The sequence below is a fragment of the Aspergillus steynii genome, assembly GCF_002849105.1.
Source record: "Aspergillus steynii IBT 23096 chromosome Unknown P170scaffold_11, whole genome shotgun sequence".
Lineage (NCBI taxonomy): Eukaryota > Fungi > Ascomycota > Eurotiomycetes > Eurotiales > Aspergillaceae > Aspergillus > Aspergillus steynii.
Genome location: NW_020194408.1, coordinates 1,112,466 through 1,135,141, shown reverse-complemented (window position 1 = coordinate 1,135,141; position 22,676 = coordinate 1,112,466). Strand labels below are relative to the sequence as shown.

General features: G+C 51.7%; 7 protein-coding genes and 1 non-coding gene across 8 annotated transcripts; 6 read left to right on the top strand and 2 right to left on the bottom strand.

The window, feature by feature from the left end:
• Nucleotides 1–268: 268 nt before the first annotated feature.
• P170DRAFT_459815 (uncharacterized protein) lies at nucleotides 269–2,943 on the top strand. Its single transcript, XM_024851897.1, has 6 exons — nucleotides 269–357; nucleotides 410–798; nucleotides 847–1,616; nucleotides 1,660–2,356; nucleotides 2,402–2,755; nucleotides 2,815–2,943. Exons 1-5 carry the CDS (start codon nucleotides 330–332, stop codon nucleotides 2,546–2,548), a joined length of 2,031 nt encoding a protein of 676 aa, XP_024698734.1. The 5' UTR covers nucleotides 269–329; the 3' UTR covers nucleotides 2,549–2,755; nucleotides 2,815–2,943.
• A 3,373-nt stretch (nucleotides 2,944–6,316) lies between these two features.
• P170DRAFT_77307 (uncharacterized protein) lies at nucleotides 6,317–7,133 on the top strand. The gene is made up of 3 exons (XM_024855377.1): nucleotides 6,317–6,631; nucleotides 6,675–6,858; nucleotides 6,909–7,133. The coding sequence occupies exons 1-3, from the start codon at nucleotides 6,472–6,474 to the stop codon at nucleotides 7,006–7,008; spliced, it is 444 nt and encodes a 147-aa protein (XP_024698733.1). The 5' UTR covers nucleotides 6,317–6,471; the 3' UTR covers nucleotides 7,009–7,133.
• Nucleotides 7,134–9,923: 2,790 nt separating this feature from the next.
• P170DRAFT_419357 (acyl-CoA dehydrogenase family protein) lies at nucleotides 9,924–11,390 on the bottom strand (the record flags this gene model as incomplete). Its single annotated transcript, XM_024847278.1, has 4 exons — nucleotides 11,101–11,390; nucleotides 11,001–11,053; nucleotides 10,706–10,953; nucleotides 9,924–10,662 (listed from the first exon to the last, which is right to left on the bottom strand). Exons 1-4 carry the CDS (start codon nucleotides 11,378–11,380, stop codon nucleotides 9,924–9,926), a joined length of 1,320 nt encoding a protein of 439 aa, XP_024698732.1. The 5' UTR covers nucleotides 11,381–11,390.
• An 827-nt stretch (nucleotides 11,391–12,217) lies between these two features.
• Nucleotides 12,218–13,700, top strand: P170DRAFT_514643 (alcohol dehydrogenase family protein). The gene is made up of 4 exons (XM_024855235.1): nucleotides 12,218–12,562; nucleotides 12,620–13,398; nucleotides 13,446–13,542; nucleotides 13,591–13,700. Exons 1-4 carry the CDS (start codon nucleotides 12,435–12,437, stop codon nucleotides 13,646–13,648), a joined length of 1,062 nt encoding a protein of 353 aa, XP_024698731.1. The 5' UTR covers nucleotides 12,218–12,434; the 3' UTR covers nucleotides 13,649–13,700.
• A 793-nt stretch (nucleotides 13,701–14,493) lies between these two features.
• On the top strand, nucleotides 14,494–16,533 carry P170DRAFT_514642 (ankyrin repeat domain-containing protein; the record flags this gene model as incomplete). The annotated part of the gene is made up of 1 exon (XM_024855234.1): nucleotides 14,494–16,533. The coding sequence occupies one exon, from the start codon at nucleotides 14,494–14,496 to the stop codon at nucleotides 16,531–16,533; it is 2,040 nt and encodes a 679-aa protein (XP_024698730.1).
• A 52-nt stretch (nucleotides 16,534–16,585) lies between these two features.
• On the top strand, nucleotides 16,586–16,691 carry P170DRAFT_t215. The gene has a single exon. It is a non-coding gene; the product is annotated as a tRNA-Phe (tRNA).
• Nucleotides 16,692–18,433: 1,742 nt separating this feature from the next.
• P170DRAFT_514641 (glycoside hydrolase family 76 protein) lies at nucleotides 18,434–20,016 on the top strand (the record flags this gene model as incomplete). Its single annotated transcript, XM_024855233.1, has 4 exons — nucleotides 18,434–18,527; nucleotides 18,594–18,838; nucleotides 18,886–19,335; nucleotides 19,385–20,016. 4 exons carry the CDS (start codon nucleotides 18,434–18,436, stop codon nucleotides 19,952–19,954), a joined length of 1,359 nt encoding a protein of 452 aa, XP_024698729.1. The 3' UTR covers nucleotides 19,955–20,016.
• Nucleotides 20,017–20,118: 102 nt separating this feature from the next.
• Nucleotides 20,119–21,342, bottom strand: P170DRAFT_451436 (TauD/TfdA dioxygenase family protein; the record flags this gene model as incomplete). Its single annotated transcript, XM_024851186.1, has 3 exons — nucleotides 20,119–20,654; nucleotides 20,730–21,062; nucleotides 21,117–21,342. The coding sequence occupies 3 exons, from the start codon at nucleotides 21,340–21,342 to the stop codon at nucleotides 20,119–20,121; spliced, it is 1,095 nt and encodes a 364-aa protein (XP_024698728.1).
• Between the last annotated feature and the right edge of the window lie 1,334 nt (nucleotides 21,343–22,676).

Below are 22,676 nucleotides of genomic sequence, written 5' to 3'. Positions count from 1 at the left end.
AAGAAGATGCCGCTAGAAATTCAAGCAGGCCCTCGTATCATCGGACAAAGAAAATAACTTCAGCCAAGGGACGTGCCAAGGGCATAGTTCTTTGTCCTACGCAAAACAGACACGGTTAAAGCTCGAGATAAGGTTATGTGGAATAATCAATCCGTCTAGATCATCTTATGCAGGAACAATATTAACGAAGGACGAATCTTATCAGAGAAGCATTCTTTCCACGGCGCGTCTATTCTTGAATTTCTCTACTTTTGTCCATCTGGATATTCCAAGCCTACCATTTCTCTGTCAATCGACTTATTGCTGGTTCAAGTTGATATAGAGCAGCCATGTCCAGAGTAGTGGTCGTCGGTTCAGGTAATGCCTTTCACGGCTATAACGATTTGGGCCATCTGCTGACTATTCCAAGGCCTTTACGGGCTCATCGCCGCCAAAACGGTCCTCCAAATATGTGGCGCATATGATGAAGCACAGGAGACGCTCGGCATATATGCAAGCGAGATTCCCTCGTGCTTCACCCAATCATCTGAGTCCGGGAAACCGGTGCCTGCCTTGCTAATTGTGGACGCTGCTTCAGGACTGGGAGGGACTTGGGCCTCCGATCGACTATATCCGAACCTCCTCAGCCAGAACTCCTATGGATTGTACGAGTTTAGCGACCTTCCCTTGGCCTCGGTAGTTCCTCCGGACCCAAAAGATCAGGACAATCAGTTCATCGCAGGCTGGAAGATCAATCGGTATCTCCACGTGTGGAGCGAGAAGTGGGATCTCCTCAAGCATATGCGGTTTAATTGGAAGGTTTGTGCTGTCTTTCAAAAATATCGATCAGCCTGTTAAAAACCACAGGTTTCCAAGATCAGTCGACTGCCGACCAAGGAATGGAGGATAGAAATCCTCACGAGCAGATCACCCCAATCAATTGTGCTTCTGTGTGACAAGCTGATACTAGCCACTGGCTTGACATCGCAGCCATTCTCACCGGACATACCTCATGCGGATGAACGCTCGGAGATGGTTCCACGAATTCATGCTAAGGACGTTGGAAACTACTGCCGAGACAATCTCGGATACCATCCAATCCCAAGTACCGAAAAGGAATCATCTGAGGATTCAGACGATCGTTCAATAAAAGCTCAGGTCCTTCGCAGGGTAGCAATCCAGGGAGGCGCCAGATCGTCTTTTGACTTCGTCCACCTGTTCGCCTCACTTCACAAAAGCAATCCGGAACTGCAGCTCAAAGTGGAAAACCAAGAGCCGATTGAGGTCCACTGGGTCATCCGCGAGCAAGGCTCAGGGGCGGCCTGGATGGCACCACCCATGTCAGAGCTTCCTAATGGACAATATGTTGCCAGCGACAAGCAGGCCAGTACCAGATTATGTGGGATCTTAACACCATGCGTATACTCCCTTCCCAAACGCATCACACTGGTTCGATCTCCGTCCGCATTGAGGTGGAGATTCCAGACGGAGGGGTCCTGGACCCGGAGATTCCTTCACGGCAACCCAGTAGGGCGATTTCTCGTACGGCAGCTATGGAAGTCGGTGGACTGTCAGGTCAATAAGTCCGCCGATTACACATCGGATTCGAAGATGGAACTGTTGCGTCCGACAAGGGGGTAAGTTTATCACTTGGCAGGGTTACCTCGCTAATGTGGTCAGCATAATTGATTGCGCATCTTCGGGCGGCATTGCGAACCATTCCGATCTCTGGGAAACCATCCGCGCCTCGAACGTTCATGTTCACCGGTCGGAGATTGAATATGTCTCCGGATCAGCATCGTCTGATGTTCACTTGATCAACGGCACTCGAATTCCATCGGTCGACCTCATCGTGCAAGCCACTGGCTATCGGCCCATCGTGCCGATCAAGTTCGATCCACCCGATTTAGGCGAGACTCTTGGATTATGTTGTGACAATGTTGATGGCGATACAGAAGCCCTCAAGCAACAGTACCATCGCGACCAATGGACGGCCTTTGACGGCCATGTGTCATCGCATTTCCGACGCGTCTTCTGCTCGAGCATGTTCTCGCGCGCCGAGTCATCGCGCGACTCGACATCCTATCGGCTCTTCCGGCGCATGGTGTCACCGGCGTTGGTGGCTGAAGGCGACCGCTCTTTTGTCGCCCTCGGCGTCGTGCTAAGCGGGACAATAGCCGTGGTGGCCGAAGTGCAGGCATTATGGGCTGCTGCCTTTCTCACCGGGGGTCTGGACGGCGATGGCGCGGGCCATGGCCCTATCCAATCACCCTTGCGTCTCAATTCGACCGCCGTCGAACGTCTCTATGAATCGGTCTCTGAAGATGTGGTCTGGGGCAGTTTGACCGGGAGTGGACTCGACGTGGACGCAATCAACGTGGGTGACCCACCAAGCTGGAAGAATTCCACTAATTCGAATCAGTACAATGACACGCTGCTGCGAGATTTGGGGCTGAACCCTTATCGCCTGGGAGGGAGTCGTTGGCACGAACTGACCGGGGTATACGAGCCCAGTTCGTATGGAGCTATCGTCCGCGACTACCGATCTGCACGTTCGGGACAAAAGTGAAGCATCTTTTCTTTGCTTTTCTTTGTTTCCTCCTGGGCTGCCTGAGGCCAACAAAAGTGGCTGGTCCTGCCTGTTTGGGAAGGGCACCGGCTGGCCAATCAGACCGCGTCAGGTGACTGGAGTGGGCCTTACCCCCTCAGGCATCCGCAGGCACCCAACCAATCGAACTCTGGAAATCAGTCCATCATGAAACTATTCATGGATATTGTAAGTTGCTTCTTACTTCGGAAAAATGGGTCAAAAGTTTGATTAACACGAATCATCAGCTCCGCAATTGCACCAGTATTTGAACAGAGTGTCGAGTTAAAGGGCCCTCGCACATACAAGAATAGAATATGTATTTTGCTTTGCCATATTTTGGCTATAGGATGGGTATATCAGCAGTGTAAACTGGGTCGTGAAACTTCTGGTGCTGCAAATGAGAAAGTTGTAAAGGAAACTTAGGCATGGCCATATTCAGGAAGTGACACCGCAAGTCACCTCGAAAGGTACACAATCCGCAAATGGGCTGCGCCATTTGCACTAGAACGAACAGTCAATAAATTGATGGGTCACAAAGAAGAGAGATGTATACTTGCGTGAAGATGGACAGAAGCGGTATGAGAATCTGGCATCCGGCTGCTTCTGGTATGGGAGTCATAGTGAAAAAAGTGTCGAGCAGGGCGTGTGGCTGCCAGTTCCTTTTCTTCCCTCCTCTCTCTTCCTTCTCAGCGCCTTCTCTCTTCCCTTTTTTGTGTTTTCTGTTCGTCTCTATTTTCTCCGTGTCCTCTTTAGTCCTTCTTAGCATTATTCTATCTTCCTCTTCTTTCAGTCCTTTTTCTTCTTCTCGGAATCTCTTCTCCTTGTATTAACTACTACAGATCAATTTTTATTGGGCTCCTCTAGCCTTTGCATACTTGAGATGCTTTCGTTCGGTATTTGAGCTTCTAGCTCATCGAAAGGTATCCCATATTGCTACAGCTGTGGTAGCCTTCGTGGCCTCTTCGGCATCCGGAGTATATAGCTGCCTCCCGGCTAGTAGTTATCGAGTTATTCTTGATGAAAAAGGTAAGAGATGCTATCCCAGACGTTTTGAGCCGTGTAATTCAGCGTAGAGGTCTCCAAAAGAATTGTGGTTAACCCTTCTTTTTAGTATCGGTAGGAAAATGGCCCCGCCGCCGCCAGCCTGGTACTTCACCCTATGCTCAAAGGCCTAAGCTTTCCTAAAGCGACCGTCCTCATTCTACATTCTCCGACATCTGAATCTGGATTATGCTCATTGCGGGTATGAAATCGAGGTACAGAGACAGTTTAAGACAACGTCGGGCAGGCAATGTCCGACATGAGGCCAGAGACATGGATTCACTTTTTGGGAAACTCGAAATGGCTTTCAATTTTAAAAACTATCCTACCGTCAGTCTGCCGACGCCCTCCACAATAAAGGTCAAATGTTGTACCAGCGTTGGACTCGAAACTGCATTATCTACCTAGTAGATAGCTTCGGGATTGAGTTCTGCGAGCGGTTGTTTCACCCGCGAAAGTCGACGATGATCATCTACCCAATCACGCATGAGGACAAGGATAAGAACGAGAAAGAGACTCCAAATATGCAAGGCAAAACATCCAAGAAGATTGGTCTCCTGGCGAAGAATAGGAACAGGGGATTGCATATTCGGTAATGAAGATAGCATGGGTCTGGAATTACATTGGCCAAGCGGCACCTCATCCGTGACCATCCGAATGCAAATCCTCATCGCGATAATTCCCATTCCCTTTCTCTTCCCTTTCGAACCGACTCCTATTGGCCCTGAGTCCATAATACTAACATTGCTTCATTTAGGTTTGTTTTCCCCTCGTTTGGACCCACGAAAGCTCTCGATATCCCTTTCATCCACCCTCGGACATACGCAGTAAACATACACCAACACATCACTGTCATAGGCCTCACTCCTTCCTCCTCAGCTTCCGAGGACGCCGGATCCCCGCGTGGAGCATGTGAATGGAGGTTTGGCGCGTCGCCTGCTCGATGTTGCTGTGGTCTGTGCTATTCCTACCCCTTCAAAGCAGAATAATAATTTTGGCCTTGGTTATACCGAACCCTCACGAATCTTGACCCAAAGAGGCAATATAGAGACGACCAACGGATTCATACGCAAGATTACTACCTCGCCATAAACTAATCACTCGCAATCAATGGACTGGGTCGAATCTACGACTGCTCCATCACTCTCGTTCCCATTGAATATGAGGCTCATGAACATCGGTTGCCTCTTCTAGGCGAGAGGTGTGATTTCCCAAGCTAGCAAGTGGGACTAAAAACAATGAGGGTCAGCTTCACTATTTCTTATTATGTGAGGCGAATCCCGAGGCGCGGAAAGACAATCTGCTTTATATTGCCAAGTTTTTGGCCCATGGCTCTATAACGCAAAAAAGTCCAATCACCTACAATCAAGACACTTGAGTATCAACCCTTCCTTTAAGTAGACAATCACTTTTACCCCGTAGTTCCTCGAACGGAACTGTTATTCTGTCCTCCTAAATCTACCCCGTATTCGTACATTGCTGTTGGTTTGACCCCTTACTGACCCATAAATCCCGGTGGATTTTTCAGTCCGTCAGCATGACCCTTGTGGGCCATTACCCCTGACTAGCAATTAGGGATCGACCTCCACGGGGTACGCGTTTTCTGTAAGTATAATAAGGAGTAATAAAGACGATAAACGAAGTGGACGACCAGAATCGGCCTCGATCATCACGTGATCCCTGCTGTGTCTGTTCGGCGCAATGAAGATACGGCTTATGCCAAACTATGCTGGATTATTTGACGACCCTGTTCCTTGCACGAGGAAAGCGGAGGATCGTCCCAGCCACAAATTCTCAGCGACCCAGTTTTCTCCAATACATGGCGTTATCGACTCCCCCGGCGGCGGTTGTCTATCGAGCTTCAAACGGCAATTGATGCGTATCCTGGCAACAAACGGAAAGGCGGTGCCCTAGTTAGCCCAGATTCCGGGGGCTATTTATATCACACCTCCTCATCTAGCGGCTTGTCATCAGTGACGGGGGGTACTAATTGACTACGGAGGACAGGGCGTCTAATCGTGGCCCTTCGTTGGACCGACTCCAGCCAGTCACCCAACGTCAAAGAGCCACGAAGGGAGCTTATATGGCATTACATGAGGCGACTCCCTATGGGGCAGTGGCTATGCAATTGATCCGGGACTCCTTCAAGGCATTTTCGGGGCTTCTGAAGGGGGCAGTCCTCACAGATTGCAGTGTAAGGGGCGACGGACGAGACACGACAATCACGACCGCCTGACACTGAAGTCGGCCCCCCCTTGCTGGCGGTTATTATGAAACTCCATTAGGCAACAGCAAATGACAGCCAATAGTGTGGCCAATGGTGGGGAGATCAATATGGGCGCGACATTGTGACTGGCCTGGCGAAGTGGAGAGCAGCCTTAAGGGGCGGCCCTAACGCGGCCCTACAAGCAATAGTCAGTGCGACTCCGTAGGGATGGCTTGGCGCAGGGTTGTCGCCAGGTGGAATGCCATTCTGGAATCCGCTCAGCCACATCCTCCGCGAGATACCCTCGGTCTCTGAGACTTGTGAGTTGTTCTTCGATCTTGGCATTCCGTCTCGCGCCGGTTAGGCGCCACAATTCTCGCCGTGTAGAGCCAATGGGCGGGTGGCATCACGGCCGGATATCACCCCTGCGGAGCGACAGCCACAGCTGCATTGCAAGAATCAGAACACAAACGCAAACACTGTCCAGCATTATGTAGCCAAGCGTCCGTCGCACAAGTCGGTGCGAAAGGGGGTTGTCCAACCCATTAATCTTACTCCATCTCCAGATCCAATCGCTATGGCGGAGGTGGAGTCCGGTGCAGGAAGGCCAAGACGCAGTCGGCGCGGTCGATGTGTCCACCAGCAGGGCTGAGAAATGAGCTTTCCCTCGAGGATTATTTCTTCTGCCTGGATTGCTCCTTTCTCCTTTATAACCGCTGATTCCCTCTATCCGGTTTTTCCTGCTCCGCAAGTGCTGCCTTCCCGCCCATCCACCCTCTTTTCGCCATGTCCTACCAACAACCGCCTCAGGGCTAGTAAGTCAATCTGATGGGCTACAATCATTTCTGATGTTATTAGCTAATCGTCTGAAGCTATCCGCCCCCCGGTGGCCAATACGCGCCTCCCCCTCAACCATATCCCATGCAACAAATGCCTCCTCCCCAGGAGCCCCCTCAGAAGGAAAGGGGATGTCTTATGAGCTGTTTAATGATGGCCTGCTGCTGTTTCCTCTGCGAAGAGGCCTGCACGGGTTGCCTCGAATTTGAGTCCAGAAAATCGCGTTTTTTTGCATCTAAAACTAACTATCAACAGGCCTATGCTGCTGTTGCGACGACTAAGTATCACGCACGGCCCGGCGGACGTATACAGAAACGACAAGCGAGAGCCGACCCTTTATCGGACATTACTATGATATACTGGACATTTGAGTTATGGTTTGGGTGGGACTCGACGTGGTTGAAAGAAGGATGTATGGTTCCTCGTTGATATATCTCCTTTGGATGGCACGGATAGCGTTGGTTTCTTCTATTTCATGTTACGCCTGCATGGTGGGCCACATCGGAGCCAACACCATCAGGTAATATCTGGCTAATGAATTATATCCCCTTTGAACTTTGATACCACAATTTTTCTTCGCTGGCCACAGGGGGTGCTTACGATCGACTTTAGCTCAGCCCGTCAGAAACCCCCGGCTACGTCGGTCAGACTCTTTACATGATGGCTTAATAACACATTCGAGGACGCAGTATCACTCTCAGCTTCGACTATTTGGGTTCCCATAAGCCTGAGGTGGTGATAATCTGGCAATGGGTGCTCGGGAATACAAGGCCCGGCGGCAACGTGGGTCTTCCACCGATCTACCCCGTAGTATCAGCAGCTTCAAATTGTCTAATTTGATCTCGGCCTCGTTGGCAGCACTAATGTTATCTACAATATGGCTATTTTTCTCGTTTATCATCGTGGTTGTAGATCAGCTTCATCTGCAACACATTAAGGGTCTTCTCTGACGTCTCGGATCACGGGACTACAACGCAATCATTCAGCACTGGCAGACCAAATCTTCCTCCAGCTTTTTCAAAATAGTCCTCCCGTCTGTTTCTGTGCTCGCTTTCGATTCGAAGAAGACGACTACTGACCGATTCAATCACTCATCACAATGTGTTCAAACCTTCCAGCCAAGTTCATCTCATTCTGTCTGTTCTCGTTGCTTGCAACATGGTCCTAGGTTCGAAACTATGGGCAAACAACCTTGCCTATTCTGAATAACCCGCCATTTGTCTTCAACTGCTCGTCAAGTCACGGGGAAAAAATTGAACAAAACCGAAATCCCTTTTCCAGTGAGCGAGAAGATTGTTCAGAGAGCCACATCATTTTCAGGAAAAGCATCGACAAGCACCACAAACTTATCGAGTCTGCCATCGTGTCCTTGTCCAACTTTTTGTCCTCGTAGGACGCTTCAGCTGCACCGAGTTGGCATCGCTCATGCTCAGGAACGCCTCTGGCATCTGGAGGAACTCAACCTCAGGGCTTGGTTGTCGCCATCGACCTTATACAAGATGTCAGTCAACACATCAATTCGCGTTGAAGACTAAATAGATACGGCCATAGTTCTCGCCTATGCCGCAAATCTGAGTCTGATTTTCCGATGCCCTCTTTCTATGCCTTCGCTAAGGCCTGCTGAGACAGGACGGCTTCATTCTCCGTATCTTCATCGACACTATCTTCGTCATCGGTATCTGGGATCGCGGTTCTAGCCGTTCTTCTGAAAACACTGCTTCCGCGCAGCTTTTGCAAGGTCCGCCTGTTTAAACTGAGGACCGTCGGCGTTTTGGGCATGTCTTCCCGGTGCGTTTCTGGCGCCTTCAGCACCCTTAGCTTTTTTCTTGTTGATGGGTCCATTTCTCTCTAGATGGCCGAGATGGCTTGCCGGTCTAAGCGTCCCCTGCATTGGTATGAGTGACATTTTAATTTCTTTGTCGGGCACCTGTACTGAAGGTGTCCTGAAACTGTTAGTATGCAATATCTTCAGGATGGTATATGACTTACCGCGATCTCCACAAATGAACCACGTATGGGTGTCGCATTTTTACCCATGTTAAATGAGTAATACTAAGTAATGCCCGGTTAGTCCACAAGGTTCTGCAAGAGAGCTCTAGGCTGACATACCAGGATAAACAAGAGGATCGCCGTTTCATCACAGGCCACATGACCAGCACGTGTCCTTTTCCCTGGGTTAGTTGGCTCAAAACCTCTGGATGGCATCTCTTGTACACACGCGCAGGATTGCCAGGTCCGCCATAGAAAGGCCAAGTTGCTTTATTGGTTTTTTTTTTTTTTTCTTTTTTTCTGTCCGAAATTGTAGGGTCAGTAAACGGTCGTCTGAGCATGGCCAACGCTTGTCAAGCTCAGCTGCTGATTTCAAATTAAAGCTCATCTTGCTACAAGCCTTCAGACGAGTGTTTATCATGTTGGACCTCCATACATTCAAGCGTATATAAAATCAGCCAGGCCTACGCAAGCCCAGTTAGGTTTGGGTTTCCACCAGTCAATACTGGTTTTGAGTTTGTTGAACCTTGTCCGATGACGATGAAGAAGAGCAAGATTAATGGAAAGAGGGAGAAGAGGAGAAGAGGAGAAGAGGAGAAGAGTGGGAGACCTGGTCTATCTAGTAAGGAGATTAGGGGACATTCACCAATGTGGTCCTGGTATATTAACTATCGATATCGGAATCAAAATTTCACTACGATATTCACTAGCTCTGAGTCATGGGGATCGAAGGATTAGAAGTTCTTCTCCAAATCCGTGTAGAGGCTACTAAAATGAATGCAGTGGAGGGATAGAAAGATATCTTCGTGCAGTGAACAGGTACTCGGATTTTATGTAGGGCTATTTTGGCTGCATGTAGTTGCGTTTTTTGACACGCGTGCTCTCCAGCTTCTGAGCGCTCTAGTAGTAATACGAGTCTATCGAAGCCAGTGTGTGAAGAATTAAAACATGCTAAATTTGTCGATTTCGACACAAGAATATTTCCCTGTAAAGGTCACCTGTGCGGTTGAATAGAACCTGGACCGGCCAGAGTTCTTTGGAAATTTCTTGTTTGGGCGATACTTAGTCGTCGCAACAGCAGCATAGGCCTGTTGATAGTTAGTTTTAGATGCAAAAAAACGCTGAATTGTGTTGTCGAATCCATATAATTCCTTTTTCAATAGAAAAAGGGGGAAGAAGAGGAAGCCTTGCTATGATCATTACGCATTTCTGCCTTATTTCTTATTTATTCGCATAAAAGCTAATACAAACCGAGTGTTCATTCCACATAGGAGAGACAGCCTAGATCTTTGACTGTCCCAGCTTCTTCTCCTGTGCCCGGTATATCTTCACGAGTTGCCGAATGCCCAAGTCCAGCAGGACATCCTCAGAGCCACCGGGGATTCTAGCACCCGGTACTTCCCGTAGTATAGCCTCGACCAGTTCTCCTTGTCCAGAGGCCGTCAGACCGGATCCGCCGAAGAGCAGGACGGCACATTGGGCGCACTCATTCAGGACCATTCCTGCCTTGGCCTTGGCCATGGCGGTGATTCCGCCCAGCTGGAGATCCGCCTCGGCTTTGCTAAGATGGCAGAGCTGGTAGAGCAGCTGTTCGAGAAAGGCCGACAGGGTCTCGAGCTCGGCGCCGGCCTTGGCGAGTCGGTGGCGCACGACGGGCTGATCCATAAGCGGTTTGCCGAAGGCCTGTCTTTTCAGAACGTAGGAAAATGCGGCGGAGAGTGCGACGCGAGCTTGCCGGTTGACTCCCACCGCGATCAAAAGCCGTTCATGATTGAAATTGGTCATGATGATGCGCATGCCTTCGCCCTCGCGACCGACGAGATTGTCCACCGGAACCTTGACGTCGTCCAGCTCGATGTAGGTGGTTCCGCCGGTTTTCTGGCCAGAGACGGTGAGGCGACGCATGGTGACGCCGGGGTGGCCTTTCAAGGGGACGAGGACCACGGAAAGGCCGCCGGGGCCGGGGCCACCGGTGCGAACAGCCATCGTTGCCACATCCGACCAGATCCCGTTTGTAATCCTATCCCAGTCAAACAGTCCTCCCGGTGAGGCGAGAGACGTACCATTTCTTTGATCCGTTGATTATGTAGTGTTTTCCATCCTCGGTTTTCACGGCCGTCGTTGTGATGTTCGCGACGTCGCTGCCGGCATCGGGTTCAGTGATGGCGATGCAGGCTCTCTTTTTGCCCAGCAGAAGGTCCGGAAGAACGCGCTCTTGGAGCTCTCGACTGGCGAATTTGATGATCGGAGGGATCCCGAAAGCGAAGCCGGCGTTGATCCCGCTGCCGGTGCTCAGACCTGAACGAGCGAGCTTACAATGGTCAGTTTCGATCTTATTGTGGACAGCTAAGCACTCACCTCGTCCGCGTAGATCCCGGCGTGAAGATAATCCCATTCTTCGACCTTGACGCCTATCCGAGTCAGCCCCTTGCTTCGGGGTAGAGGAGGGGGGTAATACCCAGGATATCGTGAACTCCCAGTCGCTTCAGCCAGTCGATGGGCAAGGGAGCGGGGAGATTGGGGAGGAGCATGTTATGCTCGTTGAATTTGTGGAAGATCTCTGCCGGAACCTCGGCTTGTTGCTCGAATTCCATGGCGCGCGAGAGGAGGTTTTCGAATATGAACGCGCGACATCTTGATTGGAATTGGCGGTGACCTTGGGAGTAGTAGGGCGAGGGAAGTCCACGCAGGTAGGGGGGCTCCGAGAATGGAACCGGATTGGGGGATACTGTAGCCATGGTGGTGGGATGGTGTTGTTGTTGTTGAGATGGAATCGAGCAGTCCGATGTGTTTATTAGTATCGACGGGGCCCCGCACCCCGGATTCCTTGCCGTTACCCGTTCCGAGGCTCGGAGGATCGACGCGTGCATCGGCCTTCACATGAGTATTTGTGATCAGGGATTTGCGTCCTTTGCTGGGTTCTATTCTGATTTTGCAGGTATGATTTCAAGGATGCAAGAGCGCCAATTTACCGGCTTGGGATCTACTCGCCAGTACAAAGCTTGCTACTTGCGCGATGGTTTGACGGTAACCGTGGAAGTATAGCTTTTTGGATTTGTAGATGATTATAAATACACAGGATGAGAAATCAAGGGGACGCGGAGAAGGAGAAGAAAGAAAAGAAGGGGGAGGAAGAAGAAAAATAAAAAAAATAAAAAAAAAAAGTGGTTGTTGACTTGAGGCTGAATGTGGTACAGAAATATATACCGGACAACACCACCCTTCCTGGTCGGTCAGTTGGTCGCACGATTTTGTCTCCCGTTGGTCTTGGGCCGGTCACTTCGGCTCCAGATCATGGAGCACAGAGGAACTAGTCGATATATAGCCATAGGAAAGACCCCAAACATCCTATCCATGCTGCAATGCCGTTTAAAGCAAGGGAAAATATCATGACTTGGATGCGATCTTTCATAAACAAACAAGTCCTTATAGTTCAAACACCGGAGTAGAAATTTCAATGTTGTAGCTCGATGGTCGAGTGGCAATATTTTTCCTCGCCTTACAAGGTCATGCGTTCGAAACGCAGATGACTTTTTGCTTTCATTTTATTTTTTATTTTCATCTCCATTATTTGACTCCAAGCCCCCCTATAATGCCATTTTACTCCAAATAACCGACCGCCAACATGGATCGTCCAACCAAGGATGCGACCGCAGATGGGGATGGAAGTACCGATGTCCATTGAGCCGAGGCCCGGAGGTGGGGTCATTAACTACAAGAACAAGAACCATCGTCCCACGTCTATCGTCATCGCTCTACTCCTTCTTCCTCCCCTCATCTCTATCCCTTACCATGACAGAAACTATGCAAGCCGTCGTTTTCAAGGGCCCCCTGGAGGTCGCCTTGGAATCGCGTCCGATCCCCCAGATCGAGTCCACCGATGCTCTTGTTGCCGTTCGCTATACGGCTCTATGCGGCAGGTAGTTCTACCCCGGAATTCTTCCTAGGCAGCTAAAACGGCTACTGACCATCCTCAGCGAACTGCACGTCTTCCGGGGCCACCAGAAATCCCCCACCGGATTCATCATGGGCCACGAATTCACCGGCGAGATCGTGGCCGTCGGAGCCGATGTGCAGAAATTCAAGAAAGGCGACCGCGTCGTCTCCCCGTTCACCGTCAGCTGCGGCGAGTGTTTCTACTGCAAGCGCGGGTTCTCGTCGCGATGCGCCAAGTGCAAACTCTTCGGCAGCGCCGTGTTAGATGGCGCGCAGGCCGACTTCGTGCGAGTGCCCCTCGCTGACGCGACGCTGGTCGCGGCCCCGGACTCCATTGACGAGAAGAAACTGATCATGATGGCGGATATCTTTCCCACGGGGTTTTTCGCGGCAAAGAACGCCTTCCAGTCCATGAGCGAGGCGGATATCCGGGACAGTACCGTGTTGCTGTTCGGTTGTGGGCCCGTGGGCATCTGTGCCCTGATCAGCGCTCTGGAATGGAAACCGAAGCATCTGCTTGCCGTCGACGGTGTGTCATCTCGCCTGGAGCTGGCAAAGAGTCTGGGAGCAGAGGCTTGGAACTTCCAGACAGATGGGGATGGGCTTCGCCAGCGTGTCATGGATCTGACGGATGGACGGGGAGCGGATGCTGCGATTGAAGTGGTTGGGCTTAGCCCTGCGCTGCGCACCGGGTTTGATTTGCTTCGGCCGTGGGGAACCATCTCCAGCGTGGGAGTTCACAATGATGTAATTCCTTGGACGGGCAATGAGGGATATGGCAAGAACCTGAAGCTGCAGATGGGCCGGTGCCCTGTTAGGAGTAAGTTGACGCCCGTGGAGAGGGCCGGAGAAGCTGACATTGGCCAGGTATTTTCGAGGAAGCATTGGAACTGCTTGTTCGAAAGCAAGATGCTCTCGACTGGGCGTCACTCGACATTCGTCCACTTTCGCAAGCCGTGCAAGGGTAAGATTTCCTGTCGGTCCGAAAAGACTTGCGCTTACTTGCTGCTAGGTATGACGATTTCAACCAGATGAAATCCCAGAAGATCATCTTCGAGGCGGGGAAATGATGTAGATGAATTATGAGCTATGACCAGACCTAGAAATACCATTCGATTATTTGAGCTTCCCGTGCGTAAAGGACTCTGGCCAAGGGCCATTTCTTCCGTAAAATCCGTCGATGTTCTTGGAGATTCCGCCTAGTCGTAATTCCACACCTGCTAGACTAGCTGATGTTGGTATAACCCCATCACTCACGAGTCGGGGCCATCTCCTTTGGGGAGCTGGCTTGCAAGAGGTGTTCCCTCGGTGAAGTTCTACCAGTGATTGTTCTATGATTTTTCTTTCGAAATATAGGTCCCAGAAGACAGCGATGAGTGAATGGGCGAAGAGAGATTGTATGGAGGATCTGCTACGGTTCGAGAAAACCATATTGTTTAATCCAAATACTTCATTGGGCTGGAGTATCCGGAATTATTCGACAAGCCTGAGTTGGCATACTCATTATCTGCCTGAGGCATATATGGTGGGAAAAGCACGGTGGGGTCAGTATCAATAACCCAATACCCTAGTGCGAGACCATATCATGCTTCTATGGAGTGACTCTGGGTTATTTATTCATCGATGCATTGAATCAAACCAGATCCCTATAGTAAGCAGTAATGAGGTTATCGAGACTGGAGTATATTGAATGGCAAGTTCCGCTAACAGGTGCCATCTACTGAGAAGTCCCGGTAAAAACCGTCCTATACAGCACCATAAAAACCTCAACTTATCAATGGCCATTGTTCTCTTCTCTTGTCACCCTTCTCCCGCTCTTCTCACCCAACCCACATAAAAAGCTCTTCTAACATCATTCACTCGAAAGCGAAGGGCTCCAGCTTCCCTTGGAAGAGCCCGCGATCCCTGTTGTGATATGTATTCCCCTGAGCAGGCTTCCACCAAAGCGAGCGTGGTAGCGGAGACAGCAGAAATAGAAACGCCAATCCAACAAGAGACGATCGAATGTAACTTTGCGGAATATCGCGACCCCATGGACATTGATGAGCATGGCCGCCAGGGCGAGAAACCAAAGCCATCGATTTTGGTACTCCCCAACGAGATCCTGCTGTCGATCGGCGTGTGCTTGGATGAAGTTAGCTTGGCGGCAATGGTCCAGACCTCTCGATTCATGAAGAACCTGCTCACCAAGCAGCTGTACATCAAGGCGGTGGATTTCATGCATCACGGATACGACACCGTGGTTGAATGGGCTGCCGCGCAGGGTCAGCTGTCCACCATCCAAAAGGTTTTTGAGCAGACTCCAGCGGATGCGGACTGGGGTCGAATAGTCTCGGATGGAATTATCGCCGCGGTGGGAGGGAATAAGGTCGACACATTGGAATTCCTGTGCCGTCATCGCGCGAGTCTGATCTACCCGCTGAATCCGCAATTAACGGCCGTTCCCACGAACAAGAGAGGGATAGTAATACCCAACAGCCCCGTTAACATTGCTGCGCACTGCGGGAGCTACGAGGCTCTCGAATTTCTCCTCGAGAGCGGGGTGCCGTTTAACATGCCTCCGCTTCGAAAGGCCGCGCTGATGCTCGAAGGCACTGGGGGCACGACGGGCAACACGCGGGTGGCCAAGCTGCTAATCCGGCACGGGTTCGACGTACATTTGAGGGGCGTCAGCAATCATACGCTGCTGCACGACCTGGCCGCCCGCGGGAGTATCGCGCACGTGGATCTTCTGGCGGCGACGGTGCCCGAGTATCTCAACCACCAGGATCTGCACGGAAGAACACCGCTGATGCACGCCATCACCGCGGGCCAATTCCACTGTGCAAGACACATGGTGACCTCCCTGGGAGCGGACGTAGCCGTGAGTAGCGCCACGGGTACCACGGCGCTGCACACGTCAGTTAAATCAAACGCCATTGACTTGGTGGAGACGCTGGTTAGCCACGGGGCGAACCTCAACGCGGAGGACACAGGCAAGATGACAGCCCTACATGTCGCCACCGATACTTGTTTCGGCCCGATTAAGGAACCCAGAATGGTGGCAGTCCTCCTGGATGCGGGGGCGTTCTGCTCGCCCGTGGACGCAGAAGGTAACACGCCGTTGAGCAATGCACTGCTGGCGCGGAATCGCGAGATTGCCGACCGGTTGATGCTGGCGGGGGCCGTGCATCACGCGTATGAATTCGAACGGCTCGAGGTGATGATGAATGCCTGTCGCGTGGGCTGCATGGATATCATTCAGATGTATACAAACCGCAAGAGATTCAATATCGAAGACCACGAGGATCGTTGGATGCGGACGGCCCTTCACCTGGCCGCAACTGACGGGCATTTCGAGGTCCTGGTATTCCTGCTGAGGAAGTGGCGGGACGTCGACCGGCGCGATGCGATCGGCCGTACGGCTCTGTGGTACGCCGCGCGAACATCCAAGCCGGAGTGTGTCAACGTCCTGATCGAGGCGGGGGCATCGGTAGACATGGGTGACGATCAGGGCTGGACTCCCCTGATGAACCTGACTCGAAACACTGACAATCGGGATGCAATGACGCGCTTCCTGCAGCTATCGAAGGACGTCGAGTGGAGAGACGACAAGGGAAGGACTGTGCTTCATCATGCGGCACGTCGGGGTAATATTCCTGCAATGCATGCGATCATTGACTTTCGAGACAGCTTGGTCAGCCAGGTTGACAACCGGCAGCACTCCGCCCTGATGGTCGCCATCATTCATGGACGCGCCGACGTGGCTCTTTTCCTGAAGGAGTTCATCTCTCTCAGTCGAGCGGACTTTAAAGATCTCGTGAGGAATGGGTGCCTCCATGCAGTATCATGGATTCAAACGGGACCCGAATGGGAATCCACGCGTCAAGATTGGCGTGCCGTCATGGGGGATGATGACTCTGATGATGTTGATTCGGAAGTTGAACCGGCGGCGAGACAGGCAGAGACCGAATAGCGAGTTAGCCTAGGATTGAGTAACGTTAAAATTACTCCAATTATTAACAAATGGGGTGATAGCTCAGTTGGGAGAGCGCACGACTGAAGTTACTCGGTCATTTCAAAGCCAGGATTCTGGCAATCGTGAGGTCACCGGTTCAATCCCGGTTCATCCCATTCTTCTTTTGCTTTTCTTTTTCATAAACATGTTATTTTCAATAAGAACTTTTATCTATCATCTATTTAGACCTGTTAAATTTTAATTTTCTTTAGTCCTCCCTTTGCCCTTTTATCCGTACTGCGTAGATTGTCAAGTCCAGTGGCCAATTTGCGGTCACTTACGAGTAAAATTGGTGGCTGTCGGCATGCCGCAAGATCTTGGCAGTCTGTCCCTCCAGTATGGAAGCATCATCCTTTTACTCGGTAGGACCCTCGGAAGTCTGCATCACCTGGAATAATCCTCTATCTACACTGTACTCCGGAGTATGTTGCATGCAGATCATCATTTACACCCCAAACCCACCAAATCCAGCCAATCCCTTCTGTCAGCACGCTATTCCGCAGTCCCGCACGGGATCCTGCCCGTAATCTTCACCCTACTCCGTGATTCCTACAGAATCCGCTGCACAGCGAATGGTGAACCGACCCCGAGAAGGACATTGTGGGTCGCAGATCGACCGACCCTTTTCAGCGACGTGCGATCCGGCATGGCAAGGGATCATGCGCTTGCTGGAGACCGTCCCGGGGAATTTGGGGTCTTCCAGCATCCAGGATCCACTCGTCCGGCCATGTTGCCATCAGCTGTTGCCGCAGAATACTCCATAATAATAATAATGGAAGACATGGAACAATCAACAACAGTGCTTCGGATTGGCTCCAATACGAAGGAGTCCTACCGTCATCGCCGATCCGCATGCCTCCGTCGTTGCAACGGGGGAGTTGAATGGATTGGGTTGATTTGAGTGTCGCTGATGTCGGATCCAGAAGTGGACCAACCATGTTCATGACAGACAGGAATGCCATCATCCTGCACTCCATGCTCTGCTCATCGACTGCTACTCCGTACTCCGTACGCTCTGTATTGCCTCTTCAAAGAGTCGAAGGCGATGAGTCAGCCGCCATATGGCCCGAGCCGTCTTTTGTCCGCGAGAAAAAGGAAAATCGCCATCCACGGTTCATCCTGTCAATCTTTTTGAGTCGATCCACTCGCTGCACAGCCCTCGAAGCCGAAGTCTCGGACGCTGCGACTCCTATTCTGCAACGGTAGGCAGCATGGGCCGTTCAACGAATACGACGCATGCACCAGAGCAATCCGCACAACATGACGTCGCTTAACGCCCACGGACGCATGTCTGCTCCCTCGTACGCACCAAAAAGTCTTATTTCCAGCGGCTTCTCCTGGGCAAAGCTTAGTTCCAGAAGCCAAGAGGCCCATAGCCCCACGATGGGATCCACAGCATACGTAAAGACGGAGGGTTCCTGAGAAATTACGCCGCCTGGATGGCCAATATTGGCCAAAGACAGTCTCCACCATGTCTGATGCGCTTTGGTCCGACACGCAACCACTTGCCAGGTTTCTTTTCCCTTTTTTCTTTTTCTTTTTTTTTTCTCTGCTACTGGCGGGCTAGCAAATATGACCACGAGGCCCCCCAAAGTGCGCGACCCGTCATCCCGTTGGTTGACTCGTCACTAATAATAAAATCGCAATTCGGGACGCCCAAAGCTCATACGCTAGTGCGGGCGCTGGTGGCTCTGTCGTGTTGCTGGGTCCTTTGCTTTGAATCCGGCGGCCTTTTTGTCTTTCAATCCTCTCTCTCTCTCCACCCTTTTCCTCCACGGTTGTTGTTTCCTCCCTTCTCCTGGTCGCATCCGCCAAATCTTGATCTCTTTGACGCACACATCCAACCCAACTTGCCAGGATGGCCAGATTCTGGTTTCATTGGGGGCTCCTCCTGGTAGCCATCAATATCGCGCAAGTGGTGCGAACGTTGGATATCGATGTTAATGATGATGGTACGTCATTCAGGGGTTCTTCGTTGCTCGTACGATCGTGGTGGCTAACAACCCTCTGTATAACAGATTCGGTGAAAGATGCGGCTAGCAAGACAGCCAAAGGATCGCTGAATTGGTATGACGGAGACAAACCCGGTGGAAATCCCGGCGCGTTCCCGACAAAGTGGTGGGAAGGTAGCGCCCTATTTCTGAGCCTGCTGCTCTACTGGCACTACACCGGAGATTCGCAATACAACGACCTGATTTCCCAGGGAATGGAGCACCAGGCAGGAGAGGGAGACTACATGCCGTCCAACTACAGTTCCTATTTGGTAGGCAGAACTTGCGACCCTTGCAGGACGTCGACTAACCGGTCCAGGGTAACGATGATCAAATGTTCTGGGGTGTTGCCGCCATCACCGCCGCCGAAATCAAGTTCGCCGACGTCGACGACGGATACTCGTGGCTGTCCCTCGCACAGGGAGTCTTCAACACGCAGATCGACCGATGGGATACGAGCAACTGTGGTGGTGGACTTCGGTGGCAGATCTTCCCGTACCAGGCCGGATACGCGATGAAGAACTCCATCTCCAACGGCGGTCTGTTCCAGCTGGCGGCCCGTCTGGCGCGGTACACGGATAATTCGACATACTCGGACTGGGCGGAGAAGATCTGGGACTGGAGTGTCAGCTCTCCGCTGGTGAACAACAAGACGTGGAACGTGGCCGACTCGACGGATATCGACAATGGGTGCAAGACCCAGGGCAACAACCAATGGTCCTACAACTACGGCGCCTACATGACGGGCGCTGCCTATATGTACAATCACGTACGTTGCCCTTCTAACCGAATAATCCGATCAACACTGACCCGCGCAGACCGAAGATGCCAAATGGAAGGACGCCCTTGACGGCCTGCTCGGAGTCACCATGAAGACCTTCTTCCCCAAGAAGTTCGACAACATCATGTCGGAAACGCTGTGCGAACCCAACGAAGTCTGCAACGACAACGAAATCCTGTTCAAGGGGCTGGTCATCCACTGGCTGGCCTTTATCAGTCTCATCGTGCCCTCGACCTACGACCAGATCTTCCCCAAGATCCAGGCCTCCGCGGAAGCGGCGGCCAAATCGTGCAGCGGCAGCGGCAACAACACCTGCGGTGTCCGATGGCACGAGAACAAATGGGACGGATGGACCGGTATGGAGGAGCAGATCATCGCCACGAACGCCATCGTTTCGGCCTTGGTGAAGAACGACAAGTCCGGACCCGTGACCTCCAAGACCGGCGGTAACAGTTCCAGCAACCCCGATGCCGGTGACGGCGACAACGACAACGATAAGACCCAGTTGAAGCCGATCACCTCGGGTGACCGCGCGGGTGCCGCCATCCTGACCATCCTTTTCGCCGGTGTCTGGCTGGGCATGGTCGGATGGTTATTGTTGAATTGATTTGCGACTATTACATTCTGGACATATGGGTGATTATATTGGCTAGATGCATGGCGTTTTGTACATGAGCTTCTGTTTATACGTTTAATAGACTATATACTGTCTTTCTCATTGGAGTTACTACTTCGCACTGATACAGATTGCCCTCTTCACCGACCAGCCCATCACTTGGCTGCCTCCCTCTCCAAACCCTCACGCCGCCCCGTACTCAACGGATCAAAGTACGGCCTCTCCCCCAACCCAACGACGCGATGCCCCGTCCGCGGCCCAAGATTGACATAATCGAAAGTCGCCGCATGATAAACGCTACGATTATCCCAGATCGCCAGATCGTTCGGATTCTGCCACTTCAGCCTTGCCTGCAAGTCGTGGTTCTCCACAATCAGCGTGACGAACCAGTCCAGCAGATGGCGCGACTCTTCCTCCGCCAGGTCGTTGATCTTCTCGACGTGCGTGCCCACCGCGAACACCGACTTCCACCCCGTCACCGGGTTCGTCCGGATCACCGGGTGAATGGCCTGGAGCACGTGGCCGACGTTTTCGGGCGCCCCGCGCGGCCCCGTGAAGATCTCGAAGTCGTTCTCTTTGGCGATGCGGTTGAATCCGGGCTGCGCGTAGGTCGCTGTCAGAGACTCGAGGAACTTCTGGTACGGAGGGGAAATGCGGTCGTAGATCTCGTAGCCGGAGGCCCAGAGCGTGTCTGTCGGGGAATTAGGGTTAGTTGCGTTGCTTTTCTGCACGGAAGACAGGGAAGGGAAAGAGGGAGAAGAAATACCGCCTCCCGTTTCAGGGAGCTGAGTCAAGCGCAAGATGGTATAGTCGCTAGGGATCGGCTCGAAGGTGATATCGCTGTGCCATTCGCGGCGGGCACTCTGGCGCTTGGTCTCGTTGCGATCGCGGTAGAGTTTCTGGCGCTCGGCGGAGCTGATGACGCTGATCTCGTCGTCTTTGACGCCGTGTTCGCGGCCGGAGTTGATGACCGGGTGGACGTGCAGGCCTGAGGTGCTGGGTTTCCCGGAGAGTTCGCCGAGTCGCTGCACGAGTTCTTTTTGGAGGTCGTTGTCGAGCTCGTCTTGTTTGCGGAAGAAGACGACGCCGCGCCGGGAGACTGAATGATATGTTAGTGCTAGTTGAAGATGGATGATGCTGGCTGGATACGTACCGGTGATGGCGAGGTCGCGCAGGAGGTCATCGGAGTTGGGGGCTCGGAGGATTTCTTTGAGGTTGGCAGTCGGGAATTCCCTTCCAATGATGGGCGTCACGTCGAATGATTTGAAGGCGTCCAGGGCACTCTTGAACTTGATGGGCTCTCGCTGCAAGGTCTTGCTGCTGAGCTTTTCTTCCACAATGGGAACGACAGGCGCGGTGTCGGTGAGAGAGGGAGCCATGGTTGAGGTTTCGGGCTGGTTGGAATTAGGGCTTGGATTGATCGATTAGAATGAGATGGAGGAGGAGGACTTTTATATCCCCGCAACGGAGTAGAAAGACAATAACCCCGCGTATAGCCAGCTCTTCTTTAGCGAATCATGTTGTTAGCATTCGATCCAGGCCGATAGTCCAGACATGATTTGCGATGTTCGCCATCTAGACCTCGGAGCATGTCATATTTCACCATTTGCATTCCCCTCATGCGGGCGGGCGGCAGGATGATGATGGGATAATATGCCACACGAGTGACGCCATGCGATTGATAAGAAAGCCTAGAAGGCTGAAAGATGCCGATGTAGATCATCTCGCTTATGTTGTCTCCTCATTGCCAAGGGGATGAGTTCAGATGGCGACGGGAGCACGTCATGACTTGCTGAATCAGAGACGGTGTCATTGGTTGATGCCAGTGTATACGGAGAGTCAGACCATTGACTCTGCTTAGTCTCTTAAGCCGCTGTTATCTCTCCAGGTAACATGGCCAATGGCGTCTTCCAGGTGGATAGTTTCTTCCCTGCTCTCCATGGGCCGAGTACCCGATCATGTGTCCGCATGGTTCCTTTTCTCTCGAGATTATGCTGGAGTAATGCATAACATTGAATCTGTACTATAGAGGACTTTTCATGAATATGGCGAGTATTGTGTACTTATTTCCGGCAAGGAGTCGGCATTTGTAGGGAGGTTATAGAGCTCGCGAAATACTGCGATGGAGACCGGGATCAAATAATTCTGAAAACAGTCAGTTAACTTACCCATGAAGGGATTTGATATCGAGATAGAAGAGAGTACCTCTACGGAAGCTCAAAGGTGCACTTGAGGCCAGAAGACTGGCCACGAGCGCTACACAGATAAACGTGACCCGAGAAACCCTCTCCCGAAAGCCAATCAGACTATAGGGTCTCCCGGAAGGCATGGAGTCTTGCTCGGGAATTGCGAACGACTCTGTGGCCACGACCAATCTTTGATGGTTCGAGGGAAAGTGGAGCTTTGGAAAGTATTAAACGCATCGAGAAGGTAGTTTATCGATTGCAAGCTCGATCAGCATCGCGTGGCCTCAGAAGTCAGGGGAATTAGGGCTAATTTTGACATTGGAAACGGCGAAACGAGTTGACGGATCAGCTTGACAGGTCAAACAGACAAACTACTAAGGCTCTCTTCTCGAAGCTGTCTTGCAATGTATTTCCAGATGTTCCTTTATTTCCCTGCCCTCGTGGCCATTGTGTGAAGAGTAAGACTGCCGACGTCAAGACTTCCGAGGATTGCCACCCTCAGAGGGAACTCGCTTGTGGAATTGATT